Source organism: Gymnoscopelus braueri, assembly GCF_963280865.1.
Source record: "Gymnoscopelus braueri genome assembly, chromosome: 8".
NCBI lineage: Eukaryota > Metazoa > Chordata > Actinopteri > Myctophiformes > Myctophidae > Gymnoscopelus > Gymnoscopelus braueri.
Window position 1 is genome coordinate 42927642 of NC_137609.1, and position 16957 is coordinate 42944598.

A 16957-nucleotide genomic window follows, 5' to 3' on the forward strand; every position below is an offset into this window, starting at 1 on the left:
AGAAATAGATGGTGTAGAACCGTTAGGACAGGCCCACTTTTACTAGACGGAAATGATATAGAAATTTAAATAGTTTGTTTTCCAATTTAGAATGATGGTACCTACCAAGTTCAAAACAACATTTGAAACACATTTTACTTGGAAGTTGACACATTTGTTATTAAGGACGCTTATACATGAGTATAACATGTAACATCTGCAGCTGTGTCCAATTTATCCCCTTTGTTCTCTCTCTGATGATGAGCTTACTTCATCCTCCTTTGCCTCATTTCCACACTCCTCTCCCCCCTTCTGTCTCCCCCCCCTCTCCTTGTCGGTCACCTTGTGTGTGTGTGTGTGTGTGTGTGTGTGTGTGTGTGTGTGTGTGTGTGTGTGTGTGTGTGTGTGTGTGTGTGTGTGTGTGTGTGTGTGCGTGCGTGCGCGTGCGTGTGCGTGTGCGTGTGCGTGTGCGTGTGTGTGTGTGTGTGTGTGTGTGTGTGTTAGTGACGATGTGAGAGAGCTTAGGCTCCACTCCTCCTTTCTTTCCCACGCCGGATGATGATGCTCGGCTCCTCTAGAGAGAGGAGGAAGAGTGGAGGAAGTGAGGAAGGAAGGAAGGAAACGAGGAGGAAGAAGGGGGGAGGAGGAAAAGAAGAAGAAGAAGAAGAAGAAGAGAGAGAAAAACAAGAAGAGAGAGAGAGAGAGAGGGGTGCTAGGGGTGTAGCTAGCTGTTAAAGCTAGGGGCCGTGCAGCTTGGGAACACCCATGGGTGGCTGTGTCGGCAGCCACCATGACTCCTCTGGCAGCCTGAACGAGAACTCGGACGGCACTGGAGGTAGGAGTGACTTTCTCTCCCCGAGCGTCTTCTCTTCCTTCAACGCGGCGGTTCTCGCGTTTTACGGGTTTGTACGCCGCGCTGTTAGACGGGCATCGGTGACCACTCGAATTGTGTTACCCCCAGAGGTCGCTGTGTTCGAGCTCACGATGTGTCGCATCGCTTGTTGATTGATTGATTGATTGAATACTTTATTTAGAAGTTTGCAGACAAAAAAACACATGAAAGTACAGTTTAAATACAAGTTCAACTAAACAGGATTAAAAAAGCCCATGAAAGCCTAATAATGGCTTAATTGTTTCAAATGGGGACGGGGTACTTATCCGCTATTTTCAAATGGCCTAAACGCGCGTTAATGTAGGTTGTGTTTTGTAATAATAATCAAAAATCTACGGAGTAACTATAGTAACTAAAGTTGTCAAAAAATGTAGTGGAGTAAAAGTACAATATTTGCCGCTGAGATGTACTGGAGTAGAAGTAAAAGTACAGAAAATTGGAAATACTCCAGTAAAGTAAAAAATATGTCAATTTGTACTTAAGTACAGTACTTGAGTACACCAGTGGGTGTGTTGATGTAAAGCTTTTCTCTTGCACAATTTAAATGTGGGAGGATAACCTACGTCTGAAGTTGTGTTGTTGTAACTCGTTACGGTCATATTATATCATAGCTATCCTGACAGTTTCTCCCGGGGTCACATAATTCGATAGGTCACCAATGTCTCCAGCACACCCTCAGCCTATATCCTCCTAGTGGTCTCCTCTTTTCATATTTCATGCCCGTCCGTCCCCTCGTCGAGGAAGACTTACACGGCTTTTATAGTCCCCGGTCTCCCTCCTCGGGCCTTAATGCACAATATGGACCAACTGTCCGCTCATAATAATCCTAAACTGAGTTGTTCATGATCTATTCCGTGTCTCTGCCTTTGTTCTTTCACAACGGGGACGATGGCCACTGTTGCCAGATTTTGTGAGAAATAAGCAACCCGGGTCTATGAAAACAAGCCCAAAAGAAGCGACTAGGCTACATTAGCCCTTTGAAAATAGCAGATGTACAAGCTCTTGTGAGCTTGTAGATCTCCTATTTTCAAACAAATCTCAAAAGAAGATGTGAAAAATGTGGAATATTTTCGAAACATTTTATCAACACAAATTTTGTTAGGGGGGGTCCCTGGCACAAAATATGGTCAGATGGGGGGTCTGCGGAGTGCGAACAAATATATTCATTTAGGGGTCCTTGACATGAAAGTGTCACTGATTTAAACAACATTAGACAACAGCCCTCCCTGTCTGACAAACCTCAAATATAGGGCTGGTCAAACCTACAGGATTCCCCAGTGTGAGATGATAGATTAGATAGATATATATAATGAACGATAAGGGGGGGAAATGGAATATCCAGATACTGAAATTGTCACCGTTTATCATCACTATCTTTCAGTAAGAAGAGCACAGTCGCTCTCTCCGATGCTCCCCCTTTAAACATGAAGAAGAGTGTTTTCAGTCAATAAATCCATATAAAAAATGGAGATACATTATTGCTGAATGGTGTAATTAATTAAAGTTTAGAAGAGACATGCCAGTGGACATTTGGCCTATATAAATATACTTTCCATGACACTGTAGCTTGCTGCCATGCTGTGCAAAAAGAAAAAGTTTCACATACAGCAAAGGAATGCAAAAGAAACCTGGAGTTGCTGATTTAAAATAATTATTACTGTAGCCTGTAAACCGTCTATAAGCTTATAATAGATCAGTTCTGTGTTATATTTAAGTTATCCTTTTTATCGATTGTTTGATGAAGCATGCCTGCATTTGCCAGGAGATGCTTTAGTGGCTCTTCGGCTTAAATATCTTGTTCCCATCATGATTCTACAAAGTGCACAGATTCAGGAGAATGATGAAGGAAAAACTACACTGAGTAACAGTATAACTCATCATTTCAATTCTAATCAACTAGGCCTGCCCTGTCTTTGACTGAAGCAACCGTATTGTCTGTCTTCACAGCTCAGCTGGGTAGTGAATGAAATGCTGTAGGTGTTGTTGAAAGGGAGAGTTATTTTTCACCATAATTACGTAGAAGCAGGCAATACAACATATGAGTCATCAACAAGAACTAAACAGCCAGCTATCAGCTGCAAACAGGGGTACAGTCAAGACAGCATATCGAGCCCCATGGCAATTGCTGTACTTGACGGGGGGCACGGTGGCACAGTTGGTAGCGCTGTCGCCTCACAGCTAGATGGTCCTGGGTTTCGATTCCCACCGGGGACGCTGTGGGTGCTAGGGGCGTGTTCTCTCCTCCACGTCATCAGTGACCATACCCTGGGTGTGGGCGAAAGGGCCTTTCTGTGTGGAGTTTGCATGTTGCAGGTTCCAAAATTGTGGGATAAAAATAGTAAAAAAAATATTATGCTGTTCTTGACAGTGTTGTTTCCTGGTGATGTTTCCTAGGCAAGTGGGTGGGGGGTGGCTTGGGTTCCGGTGTTGGGCAGCAAGTTATTTAAAAACATTTTAGAGACATTTTTGGGGCTTTTTCTGCCTTTTATTGATATAATACAGTAGAAGCCTAGGTGCCCGGACAGCAAGTTATTTTGATAACAGATCGGGGGCCAGGTGGAAGGAGAGGTTCTGTTTATCCACTGATGCAGCCCGTGTAGCTGCTTTCATTGCATCAGTCCATCTTTTCTATCTGTGTGCCCGTCTCTGTTGTCGTAGAAGGACACATCTGGTAGTCTGCCATTCTGTCCCTCAGGTGTCGCTTAAACCCAGTCCCAGGGCATCCAGTGGCTTAACCTGTATAGTCACAATGCTGTGGGTTCTAATCCAGTTCAGAGCATGCAGTACGCATCATCATGTCTCACTGGACTCCCAGTTACTGCCCGCACAGAGTACAAAACACTGACGTTGGCCTGTAAAGCAACCAAAGGTATGGCACCCCCGTATCTTCAGAGCCTGATCCAACCCTACAGCCCCTCCCGCTCTCTCAGATCAGCTAACACAGGGAAGCTGTCAGAACCTTTGCTAAAACATCCGGGACAACGCTCCACACGTCCCACACTCTTCTCCCTTCTGGCTCCCAAACTATGGAATGAACTGTTACTCCCCATTGCAATTAGAACTGCAGACTCACTCCCAATCTTCTGCCGTAATCTGAAGACTCTCCTCTTCAGACTCCTCCTCAGCCCGTAGCACTGGCCCTAGCCTTGACGTCCTTGCAGGCTTATGCAAAGGCTGAGATGTAACTTAGATAGCATGTTATGTAGCTAGATGGCAGGTCATTGTTGACCTGGCATCCTATAGTGTGTATAGTTTCAATGTACAGGCTGATGATAGGTTCTTGGTTTACTTTTGTATTAGTTTATTATTAGATTCTAATTTACTTATGTAGCCTATTACTTTATTATTAGATGACTATGTCTATGCATTTGATGTATTATCTTGTGTTGTCCTTGCTTACTGTTAGTCGCTCTGAATTAAGAGCGTCTGCTAAATGCCTAAATTGTATCATAACGTGTTGGAAAGCATCTGAATTTATTTGATAGCTGTAGGTAAACTGCGATTAACCACTATGACAGTTAATAGACATGTGCAGCAGACCAGCGGTGTAGAGATAAACTGGGTGCACAGGCAACTAGTGAACAGACAAGTAAGTGAACAGATATAGTCGATTCACCATTATAGCACGTTCAGCCAAAGGCTGTGTCATTGAAGAGCTGTCACGGGATCAGTGTACATGTGTAGAGACACACCAGGTGTAACTCAACACCACAATCAGCTGTCCTCTCTATGTACACACACACACACACACACACACACACACACACACACACACACACACACACACACACACACACACACACACACACACACACACTCTTGTGTACAGTACCTGTCACTCCTTTCAGTGCCAGCGGTGAGCCAGACATTGGTGTTGTCTCTCCTGTCTAGCCATTCTGCAGCAGATGGGATACTGCCAAGTTCTAACCCCTCTCTCTACCTGGGTTCTAGAATACAATATTTTAACTGCTTTTTAACTGGGATCCATAATGGAACGCTGGCAGATTCTAACAGCAGTTCTACCTGGTGTCTCTAGTTCAGTGGTTTTCAACCCTTAAGGTCCGTTATTTATTCGGCATTTGAGCCACGGTCCACCGTTTGATGAGATTTAGACTCTCAGACCCAAGACTTAGAAGATTTTGTTGTCGTTGGATACGATTTTGTGCACAATTCCATCCATGCTGTATTGATGTTGGTACCAGTAGGTGAGACAACAGGCAAACGTTGATCAAAATAAACAATTCTTTAATTAACTAATGCAGATGTTTAACAATAATTAAACTCTTGAGAGCCATTTGGTTTCATTTTACGCTCTCAAGAGTTAAAGATCTATAAGGGTCCATTTGGTTACCAACTCTCATTTAGCTAGAGACCACCTGGAACTCCTTCAAGGACCACTGGTGGTCCCCGGACCACTGGTTGAGAACCACTGCTGTAGAGGAATAGTAAACTGCCAGATTATAACAACCTTCTTCCCTGGGTAAAGCTTCAGTTGGTACGGCTATGTCACCGCTGTCATCCGGGTTTAGTCCTATTAGGCCCACATATACTCTCGTTAGATCGCAAGGCTGCTTTTTTTCTTTCAGATCAGGCCTGACTCTCCGTTCTCTTTCTCTCCCATCTCTCCTTCTCCTCGTCTTCCCTCCTCCCCCTCTCCCATCCCCTCCGTTCTCTTCTTCCATTTCTGTGTGCTCTTCCCTTCCACTCTTTCTCCCTCCTCCTCCTCCTCCTCTCTGCCAGTTGCTCTTGGGCGTAACCAGCCCCTGAAGCGAGAGCGGCCTAAATGGAAGAGTGACTATCCCATGACTGAGGGGCAGCTGCGCAGCAAGCGGGATGAGTTCTGGGACACGGCGCCGGCGTTCGAGGGCCGCAAGGAGATCTGGGATGCGCTGCGAGCTGCCGCCAGCGCCTTTGAGAGCAACGACCACCAACTGGCCCAGGCCATCCTGGACGGCGCCAGCATCACACTGCCTCATGGTACACGACGTGCACACACACACACACACACAAACACACACACACAGCGGTGTGGCCATCTGGGAATCGGAAGGTCCCCAGTTTGATCCTCGGCTTCTTGTCGTAAGGGGAGGGAGACCTTTGTTAGTCCTGTGAAGAAAATTCAGTTTCAGCCACTGTTGATTTCGTCGACTAAAACTATGACGAAAAATGACTGTGACTAAATATACTGACAATTTCGTCAACAAATAAAAACTAGACTGAAATAACTAGTGGAGAAGAGATCCAGTAGAACTAAAAGACAAGTCATTTTGTGCTTTTTGCGCTCGGGTGTTGCGCTCTGAAAATAGAAGATCTTCACGCTGCGACGCGTTGTGAGCCTGTAGATCGGCTATTTTCAGCATGCAACCAAGTGTAAAATCTGCCATTACGACGCCATCAAGGCACCGCCAAAATACATTTTAGTCGACTAAATCAACTGTAGATTTAGTTGACCTTCTGATTACCAGACAGCCTCTCTACCCACTAAGCTATGGCTGCCCCACCCGTCAAAGTGTACTCGAGCAGGACACGAAGTCACCCAAACTGTTCCGCCGTGTGCACCTAAGCAGCACGACACTGGCTGGGTCAAATATAGAAAAGTAATTTCCCTTGGGGCATCACTACAAGTACCCTTTACACACTTATTCCAGTGGCAAATAGTTACATGGCAAACTAAGGGTGAAATTCTGTTTTCATAGAGAGGAAAATATAAAATAAATCTAGGTACCCTCTTGGCTCCCAGAGGAGAGTGTTTGAAGAAGTTCCCTTTCTTCCTTTGAATTAATGAGCGTGATTCATCTGTAGCCACTTGAAAACTAGCCTTGATCTCCAGGCTTTTATTTTCCTTCGCGTTTTGCTCAAAAATAAGAGCCTGGACCAGCCTGTTGACGTTCCTGGCATATAGGAAGTGGGTGATTTCACCAACCAACCAGAGTGCATGGGGCGTCGCTCCACATATTGCGATGCCAGGGCTCTCAATGCTGCACATTGGGGAGGAGGAGGGGCGCGGGGGCGGGAGCACAGATCGGTGAACCAATGGGATCCGGCGGATTTTCTCTCCGGAGATTTTGAACCCGCCCCTCTAGACCAGATATCAGACAATGTAGGGCAGCCTACTAGAACACAGACCTCCCATTCATTTGGACTGTAATTGACATTTCTTTTTTTTTTGTTCTAAATCTACAATCCTTTATGTAAATGTTCTCCCTATCCTGACAGAGAGAGGTGTGTTTGCAATAAAGCTGAGGAAAAGCTAGACCTGAAACGTCACCTTTGGTGGTAATATAATACAGTGTTTCCCAAACAATGGGTTGGGACCCGTTTTTGGGTTGCGGGTCGATTTTAATGGGTCGCGAGTTCAATGGGTTGGAAGGCTGTTCCAAGGCTCACTGGCAAACCCTCAACGCCATTTTATAAAACCAAATAATAAAAAAAAGAATATAATACATTCACAGAGATTGCGGAGGGGGGAAAAGCTTTCTATTTCCCCCAAATAATTAGTTGTGGGGGACATTTGTCCCCCCCCCCCCCCCCCAGAGGGCAGCTGTCACATTACTATGTAGCAAACCGAATGATTGCTGCCTTATAGACCAATTATTAGTTTACCATGATTGAGACTGGAAGCACAGGTGATTGTTTCATGCAATCAATTACCAACATATTGATTGTTTCGGGGTGCGCTGGTTTCAGTTCATTCAACCTCCTCTTGTGTGTTGGCTAGTGAGCGAGACCTGACAGAATGGGTTTCATCTGGTGCCGACCTGCGCACGCATACTGGTTCTTATCAGTGTGACGTTGTCTGTTAAGGGGTCTATTGACTTCATGGGGAAACGGCGAACGTTATGCAACGGTGTTGTAAAAGTGCAACATCTAGTGGCTGAACGTTGTCTATTGAGCCTTTTAACACATTGACTGCCAGAGTTTATTCATAATGTACTCACCCCTGTGCCAGCAATTTGCGTGTTTTTTAATTTTTTTGTTTTGTAATTTTTCATTCAAATACATTCTCTGATTGTGTTGTCAAGCACCTACGATTGTTCCACCAGTAGAGAGCAGCACATCCAAACATTGATCACCTCGCTCACCCCCTCCCAAACAGGCCCACGTCATATCCGGTAATTCAAAGGATGTGACGTTTTCGACAATTCCCGTTCCGCTGATCAGCCTGAAAACGACGTGATACACTACGACGATCACTGTTAGTCACCCGGACCAAAGAAAATAGAAGTTGAGCTGTCCGTTTGTCTTTTATACCGTGTGAAAAACAGTGTTTTTCCTTATTCTGGCCGAAAATCACCGGAGAAAAACAGCGTGACCCGGAAATGATTTTTTTTTTTTACATCCGGCTCCGGGTGAGTGTGACGTAAGTGGAAAACGAAAGTGTTGATGAGAAATAAACAAAGCCGTGCGATCACAGATTAAACAATGAAAATTCAAAAGAACGTGTCAACTCGTTCTTAGGAATCCTGGCACTCAAGCGATGGATTTGAAAGAACGTGTAGACGGGATCTTGGCACTGTATGTGTTAAGTTGACTTGACTTTATCACCACCTTTTCTAGACCTCAGATATTTAGATTCAAGGCTTCCACCTCTTACATTTCCCCCCTTTCTGTTCCTTTATGCAGACAGTAGGAAAGATGATAGGTAGACACAGGACAGAATGGCTGCGATGGGATGTGATCTCTGTCCAGTAAGGGATATAGGCCTGGATGGCATCCACCTCACCTACACAGTTAAATCCTCTGAAAGTGTCAAAATGGAAGCTTACAGGCTTTTTAGGGGTTTAGTTGGAGTATTTGTAAGATTGCCGGCTGTGTCTTCTTTGGCTTATCTTCCTCTCTCCACTGTCAGCCGGCGGTCAGATGGTAAAGATATGCTAACTTTAGTTGGCCTAGAGATAGACGGGAACCGTACGGCCGTTTTCCAGCACGCAATTTTGCTGCAAGTTGTCGGATGTGCATTATTAATGCACAGTCCCATATCACCACAAACATGCTCACCAATTACCTTATTGCACTAGTAGCACAGTAAATGATTTGCTTGCTCAAGCAGAAGGCTATCTTTTTCTGCAACACGCACATTGATAAGAAATGTGTAAGTGGTGCTGCAGATAGGAGAATGAAATCCCTAGCTCAGCTACTTTAAATCTGACAGAGAAAGTGCTTTCCGGCAGGTGCTGTTTGAGGTCAGGTAAGGTGAGGTGAGGTGTTAAGATGAAGTGAGGTGTTGCGCCATAGCAACAGCTACGGCTGTCCAAATCGCTGCATGTTGTATTATTAGAAACATAGCAGGTTAGGCTGACCGTTTCGGCTGCTATTTTCTCCACCTCCCTTCCTGCCTGCATGTCTGTCTGTCTGTCTGTCTTTGTGTGCATATCTCTTTTTCGCTCTGAACGGTATCATACAGCAGACAGCCTTGTAACCTTGCACACTCCGACTGCTTTAGCTACAACAAATGAGGCAGTAATTGCTTCTCTGCCTCCCCAGATCACACGCTGTGGATTCATGTTACCTTAGTGCTGACCACAACGGCTTCCTGTGTGTACGTGTGTGTGTACGTGTGTGTGTGTGTGTGTACGTGTATGTGTGCGTGTGCGTGTGCGTGTGCGTGTGCGTGTGTGTGTGTGTGTGTTATAGTTGCTGACTCATCCCACTTTCACTTCACTGTAACCTTACCGTCTGTCTCCAGTGCCTCATCTGGCCTTCTTCTTCAAACAGTCATAAAGCATGGCATGCACCGACCTGTAGTTAAAAATGTCTGCTGCTGGTCATTCAGAGCCTTTAGGTGAGCCGTGTTGGCTGTGGCAGGGGGAACTCTGTGACTTATTGTTTTTTATTACCTGACATTTGGTTGACGTGGCAAGACGTAAGTTCTGATGAAACTCCATTCAAGTAATTTGGCGACTGTGCTTTTCAACACAGGGAAAAGGGCTCAAGGTTATGCTCATATATTTTATTGATTGTTCTTCAACTGTTAAGCCACACTTTTGATCATCACAGTAGACCGGATTAGATGTTCTGTATGTAATGTAAAGATCTATCTAGTACGTCATCCTCTTTCACAAAGTTTAAACAATACAATATACTACACATCCTGAGTGTTAAAGGGGAATTTTGGACTAAGGTTTTCTTACCTTTTCAATGACGTTATGATATCTTAGGATGAATGGTACAGTAGAAAAATGTAGAACATTGTAAAAAAAAAAAAAACCTAACTCTCGCTAGACGAGATCGAAATCTCGAGATTTCGATCTCGTCTAGCGAGACTTAGTTCTTTGGTTGCATAGTGTTCTGTCACTATGAACGTCAGATCTCCAAAAAAAAAAGCTATTAAAATACGCGATCTAGCGCGAGGCCTATTGGCGCACGTTTTAAGCTGTGGCGGACCCGGGATGGAGTTATGACATTTTTTTACTGTACCACTACCTGAAGCCGATTCTACATGTCTCCTAAATCTCAACAATATTCAGAAAAACGTATGTTTCTATATCAGTGGTGCTCAATCTTTTTCATGTCAAAGACCCCCAAAATTATATGTATTTGGCCGCTGACCACCATCAAAATATTTTGTTCCAGGAACCCCCCAGAAGCAAAGATTTGAGTTAAAAATGTTCGCTTAAAAAATATATATATATTCAAAGATTTGCACACATTTTCACGATTTTTCAAAAATAGCAGATCTACAAGCTCGTAGCGCGGCACTCGGTGCCACGCTATGAGCTTGTAGATCTGCTATTTCTGAATAGCCCAAAGTGTAAAATTATGCTTTTTAGCTCAAATCTAAAATTGACACAGTTCCAGGTCTTAATGGGTTAATCCTAAGATATCATAACGTCATAGAAAAGGTAAGAAAACCTTAGTCCAAAATTCTCCTTTAATTTAACACTGAAAGTGTGAAACAGACACAGAGTATAAGGGTGAAAAGTACAAATAGACTAAGCAGTTGAATCCTGGGCAAGTCTGTGGGCCCTCGTTTCTTTGCTTTGAGTTTCAGGTGAGAGGTGTAGATGGGAGACAGGTTGAGGAATTATTTTTAAACGTTAAGAAAATGTGGGACAATTAGTGTTATGAAGGATGTGCTCTAATAGGCTGCTCCAATTGCCTGTACTCCCAGTCTATATAAAATACTGACAAGTGAAAATGGAGTCTGTTTTGGAGCCCCCCTAATGATCCCAAGAGAATCACCAGATGTTGCTGTGAGGAGAATGTCATCACTCTGACATTAAACTCTTTCTTTTCCTCTCTGTCGCCTACTCGTGTACACTCTGAGTCACAGTAGTTAATTGTCAAAGTGAGTAAATTCTTGAGTAATAATATGTCACTGGCCTGATATTACACTACTTTCACTCTCTACCGACCACCGTCGGGACTGCTTCTCTCATTTCCCCATTCCTTGTTTCTGTGATATTAGATCAGCTTTTGGCCAGCTTTCTGTGATATTAGATCAGCTTGTTCTGGCCAGGCTTTTTCAGTCTGTCTGGGGAAAAAGGGTGCAATTTGGAATGCACCGACATGGAAATTCAGGGACGATAGACGATACCGAAACCAATTTTGTTGTTGTTATTATTTCCCCCTTTTGTGCCAGGGAAACAAATAAATCTTCACTATAAAAAATAACTGGTCAGAATCTGCAGCCTGGGTAGGTTGCAGTCTTGCGGATAACACGCCAACATAGCCAGCGCAAAATTGATGCTTCCCATAAATATCGGCTACAGCAAATACTCATTTGCTGCTTCTGTGCTCTGTGAGTGACATACTGTACCGCAAGTAGCGATTCCTTTCAAACAAGTCCCATTAGATGTTTTTGGGACAGTGAAGAGAGATTGAATTAATGTATTACCCCATACATACACGTGTATGCTTATATTGACAGAATCTGTCTTTTTTGGATTTGTTTATGTGCAAAAAGTGTGATTTTGAGACCATAATAATGAGAGTGAATGGAATCACTACTACAAGACAGATGCAAGTCAAAGTAGAGAGATGCCACTGAGATTCAAGAATAAAAATAAAGAATTGCAATTGCCACCCCCTAACGTTCAAAATGAACATTATTAATTTAAATTAAATTTGTTATTAAAAAAATAGTGAAAATATCTGCATACAGACAAGCTTTTATATCGTCTATTTTAGCTAGTGGTCACTTGTTTGCCATCCTTTTAGTTTTTTTCTGAAATGACGCCTCTAACAAATACAAAATAGATTATTTAATATCTGGCCAGGCCATCTGCACTTGGACTGACTGGGTTAGGGTTAGTAATCTATAACTTATTAATAGATATAAATATTGCCATAAGTATCATGTACACTCTGTGACCAGTAATATGGGCATACTGTACTATACTGATCTATCATCTGAATATATATGTACAGACTATCGACAGTGCATATGACGTGAGGCTGATATAGTATATGTACAGTGCCAGCCAGCTACTCAGTGGGAATATAGATAAATATAGAATTTATTTGGAAGTCTTTAAAGTCAATCTACTGTGAATATATAGCCTTCCGACAGTATACATATTTAAGTAAATACAGTACATTGCTTTTTTCCCTCTTAATAATGAAAATATGACCAGATGAAAGGAATTACAATTTGTAATTTTAAATTTAGTGATATATGTTTATAAAACTTTTTTTTTTCTTGGGACCTTCACACTTGAAACTGAATTCAACAGCTAATAGAGATTTTTCAGTGGAACGGTGATTATGTGCTTGAATGCAAGGAGAGAAATGCTCTAAATATACAGACGGATGACAAATTGGTCTCTGATGACAAAATGAAATGAGTGGGTGAGTGAGTGGATAAACAACAAATGCAGAGGCTGACGATACAATTAAGCAATTAACTTCCTGTCATGCTCTGGGGCGTTTATAAAAATGCTAAGCAGGCGCAGGCACAATCTTGGATCACAATGCAAGAGAAAAAGATCTAAGTGACTATGAATGAGCTTCAGTAACAAAGACTGCTCAACTTTCTGGTGTTTTCAATGGGAGCACTGACTAAAGTGACATCTGCGTTTCGATCTAGGGGAAATACATCAGTAAATAGGGTCCGAAACTGGTCAAAAGCACCCATTCGATGACTGTGCTGTTCGTGTAAAAACAAGAAGAGCAACTTTTCCTCCTCGAGGTTACTGAGAATGTCAAATGCAGGACGTCATCAGACTGTGTCAGTAAGAACAGTCTGTAGACAACTACATAGAAGTTGATGATACTGTACATAGGGTTGCAGTGCATGAACCCGTCATTACTCTTGTTGTTATTACAAAGACAAAAATGCACATTTGAGAGTTGAGAGTCTACAGAGATGTGGAAAAAAGTGAGTCATCCTTGACCATATTCTTCACAAGTGGGCGAGCGCGTGTGAGGCATACACCAAGAGAACGGTGCAGGCCTGAATGCTTGAACCCTTTATCACAGTAAAGGGGTCTGGTGGCTCTGTTATGCTGTGGGGGGGGGATTTTCTGGGCATGGTTTGGGTCCACTTGTGCACATAAAGGGAAGGGTCACTCACTGCAAATCAATACAAAGTTATTCTGAGTGAGCACCACTTTCCCTATGATGAAGCACTTTTAGGGCTCACTGAATGGTTTGAGTGTGAAAATGGTGTCAATCATAATTTTATGGCCTCCGCAGTCACCAGCTCCCACCAGTGGTGTACATTTACTTAAGTACTGTAATTAAGTACAATTTTGAGGTATTTGTACTTTACTTGAGTATTTCCAATTTCCAGTACTTTTACTTCTACTCCACGACATCTCAGAGGCAAATATTGTACTTTTACTCCACTACAATTATTTGAAAACATACATTTACCACTTCAGCCCTATGTACATTTCGGCCATTTGAAAATAGACGATCTACAAGCTCGCGACGCATTGTGAGCTTGTAGATCTGCTATTTTCTAAAGATTTTTTATACATTTGAAAACCGAAATGGGACATTCTGCATAATGAGTACTTTTACTTCTGATACTTTAAGTGCATTTCGATGCCAATACTTTTGTACTTTTACTCAATTACATTTTGAATTCCGGACATTTACTTGTAACAGAGCAGAATTGATTTTTTTACTTAAAGGGATACTTCACTCTCGGGCCGGGGACACATTTAAAAAAAATATTAAAAATAAATGAAAAAAGTTATGGAAAATTCATGGCCCCCTCACACATTAGTAGGACACTGCGTGTCGTGAGGGGGCCATGAATTTTCCATAACTTTTTTCATTTATTTTTAATATTTTTTTTAAATGTGTCCCCGGCCCGAGAGTGAAGTATCCCTTTAAGTAAAAAAAATGTAGTTATTTTTCCACCACTGCTCTCAACCCACTTGAGAGATGGGAGATTTGGGAACGACGTGTTAGACAGTGCTCTCCACCACCACCATCATCACCAAAACACCAAATATGGGAATATAATTAGTTTAGAATGGTGTTCCATCCCTCCAGTAGAGGGACGCGCACTGAAGCTGTCCTGACACTTTCTGTTGGTCGTTCCTTTAATGTGTCACCCGTCTTGGGGCTGGTCCATTTATTGATTTCAATTCAAAGTAATCAAATAAATCATCCTGCCACTCTCCCTCCCATTCCAGGAGCACTGACCGAGTGCTACGACGAGCTGGGCAACCGCTACCAGCTGCCCGTCTACTGCCTGTCGCCGCCCGTCAACATGATCGAGGAGCGCTCCGACGACCCGGACGGCTCCGACCCGGACTCCTCCTCGGTGGCGGATCCCTCGGCGGGCAGCGGGAGCGAGGGCACCTCCGGGGGCGAGTGCCTGCTGCGGCTGCGCCTCTCCTCGGGCCGCGACCTGCGCCTGGCGGTCCGCTGCAGCGACACGGTGGGCGCCATGAAGCGCCGGCTGCAGGCGCAGGAGGGCGTGGCGCCCTGCACCCAGCGCTGGTTCTTCTCGGGCCGGCCGCTGACGGACCGGCTGCGCCTGGAGCAGCTCAACATCTCCAGGGACTATGTGGTGCAGGTGATCCTCAGTCAGCCGCCGCAGGCGGAGCCGCCGGAGCCTTCCGCCGCGTCCGAGGCCGCGACGGAAGGCGGGCCGGCGCTGCCTCAAGAGCCGACGCCGGTGGAGAACTGAGCCCGCCTGGGCGACGGAGACACGTCGTGCGTCACTGACCGGCATGGAGGAGGAAAATGGGGGGAGGAGAAGAAGGTTTCTTTTTTTTCTGTCCTGACACTCTCCTTCTGTGCTTTTCTGTTCTCTTCTTCTTCTTGCACTCCTGCTCGCCTGGCTGTTTTTGTAAGGCATGCAGGGAAAAGTAGGGGGGGATGAGGGTTGGTTGGCTGTCCGCTGGAGCGAAGGACTCTGGGATTGAGAAAGGAGCCTTCCCCCTGGTTTTACACATAGACCTTTTTTTTTTACTTTTTTTTTTGGAAGAATCGTTCCTATGGAAACCAAAAGGAATAGAACTTTTGTCAGTCGGTGCTGAAAGTGAAAAAAGGGTTCCTTGGCGACCCTTGTGTTCCCAACTGTTTGTGTCTATCTCCCTCTGTTCATCAGCTACTCTGTTGGCCGAGCAGTGTTCTCCTGATTGTTTCCTATGTCGCTGGTTCTCAACGTGAGGTCCGGGGACCCCCAGGGGTCCTTGAGTGGGTTCCAGGTGGTCCCCGGCTAAATGATCGATAATTAGGAAACAATAATGGGCCCTTGCGGTACTGTAACTTTGAGAGTGTGCAGATGGGACCAAGTGGACCCTTACAAGTCCATTTATACACTCTCAGAGTTAAATTAACACAGAAGATTGTAGATTGGGATCCCATTGATAAAAAATCGTATCATACGGGGGTCCGGGGCCAAATGCATATCAAACTGGGGGTCCTTGAAATCAGAAAGGTTGAGAATCGCTGTCCTGTATGCTGTAAGGATTCATCTGCCATCCAGGCATCACGGAAGAACAAGGGTAAATTTCAGTGTTCAATTTACAATCGCAAAAAGTGTTTTCATATATACTGTAGGTGTTAATTCTTAATTTCTTTATTTTACATTTTCTAACCCCCCACAGAGGGACGGTATTTATAAAGGAGGAAGTTCGGCTACATAGAACATTTAATACCCATGTGAAAAGAACTGGGCTGTTAGTACCAATGTTCACAGTGGTTTCTGTTGGGAATATACTGTGTGTTGCTAACTAGGGCTGGCCAATATATCAATGTTATAATCAATATCGTGCAACGAGACTAGATATCTTCTGGGATTTTGAATACCGTAATATCGTGATATGGCATAAGTGTTGTCTTTTCCTGGTTTTAATCACTTAAGCCTTGTTTTTATACTTTCTAAAAATGTCATTGAAAATAGCAGATCTACAAGCTCATAGCACGTTGGCAAAGCGACTTGTGAGCTTGTAGATTGGCTATTTTAGCTTTTTTTGGGGGGGGGAGTGATATTATCGTCACAATACTACATTGTCATCATAATATCATCAATATTGAGGTTATTGGAAAACATATGGCCCAGCCCTAGTGCTAACAGCCAGTCTTTGTCCTTCCTCTTGAAGTACGTACTGTAGGTGAACTGTGGAATGCGCTTTGTATTGCAGTTAATGTAGGGAGGGGGGGGGGGTTGTTTACTCAACTGCCAGTATACAGTATAGTTATATACTCTGTTTCACTCCACGTAACAAAACAATCACGTAACAGGTTAACATAAAGTCGGTGCCTGTGTCGGTGCACGCGTGTGTGCGTGCATTATACATGTTTCTGTGCGCCAGCGGGAAATGTAAGCGTTCGGTGCATTTTTTCTCCGCAGGGCAAAACGATGTTATTTCAGAAACAAGTTGCGTATTTTGATGAAATAGAATGTTTTTAATTAAACTGCTCAAGATTTGTACTCCTGCTGGATCTATCCGTGTTTGGCGTTTCTTTGTGTTTCTCTGTGTTCCTGTTTTTTTTTCTTCCTCACAGTTAAACACAGAGCAATCGCATCACCATATAGATGGAATAAAAACAAGACTATTAAAGAAACAAGACTAAAGGCTGTGTCTGAAATCACTCTCATTCATTACTCCCTACTCCCTATAGGCTATAGGGATTTCTATGTAGGAGACTAATGTATAAAGTGAACTCATCAGCAAA

The 16957-nt window shown here is 43.8% G+C and overlaps 1 protein-coding gene across 1 annotated transcript; it reads left to right on the forward strand.

Annotated features, from left to right (window-relative positions):
* The first annotated feature begins 504 nt into the window (after window positions 1-504).
* On the forward strand, window positions 505-16723 carry ubtd2 (ubiquitin domain containing 2). The gene is made up of 3 exons (XM_080436428.1): window positions 505-814; window positions 5612-5848; window positions 14461-16723. The coding sequence occupies exons 1-3, from the start codon at window positions 745-747 to the stop codon at window positions 14958-14960; spliced, it is 807 nt and encodes a 268-aa protein (XP_080292554.1). The 5' UTR covers window positions 505-744; the 3' UTR covers window positions 14961-16723.
* Window positions 16724-16957: the final 234 nt, after the last annotated feature.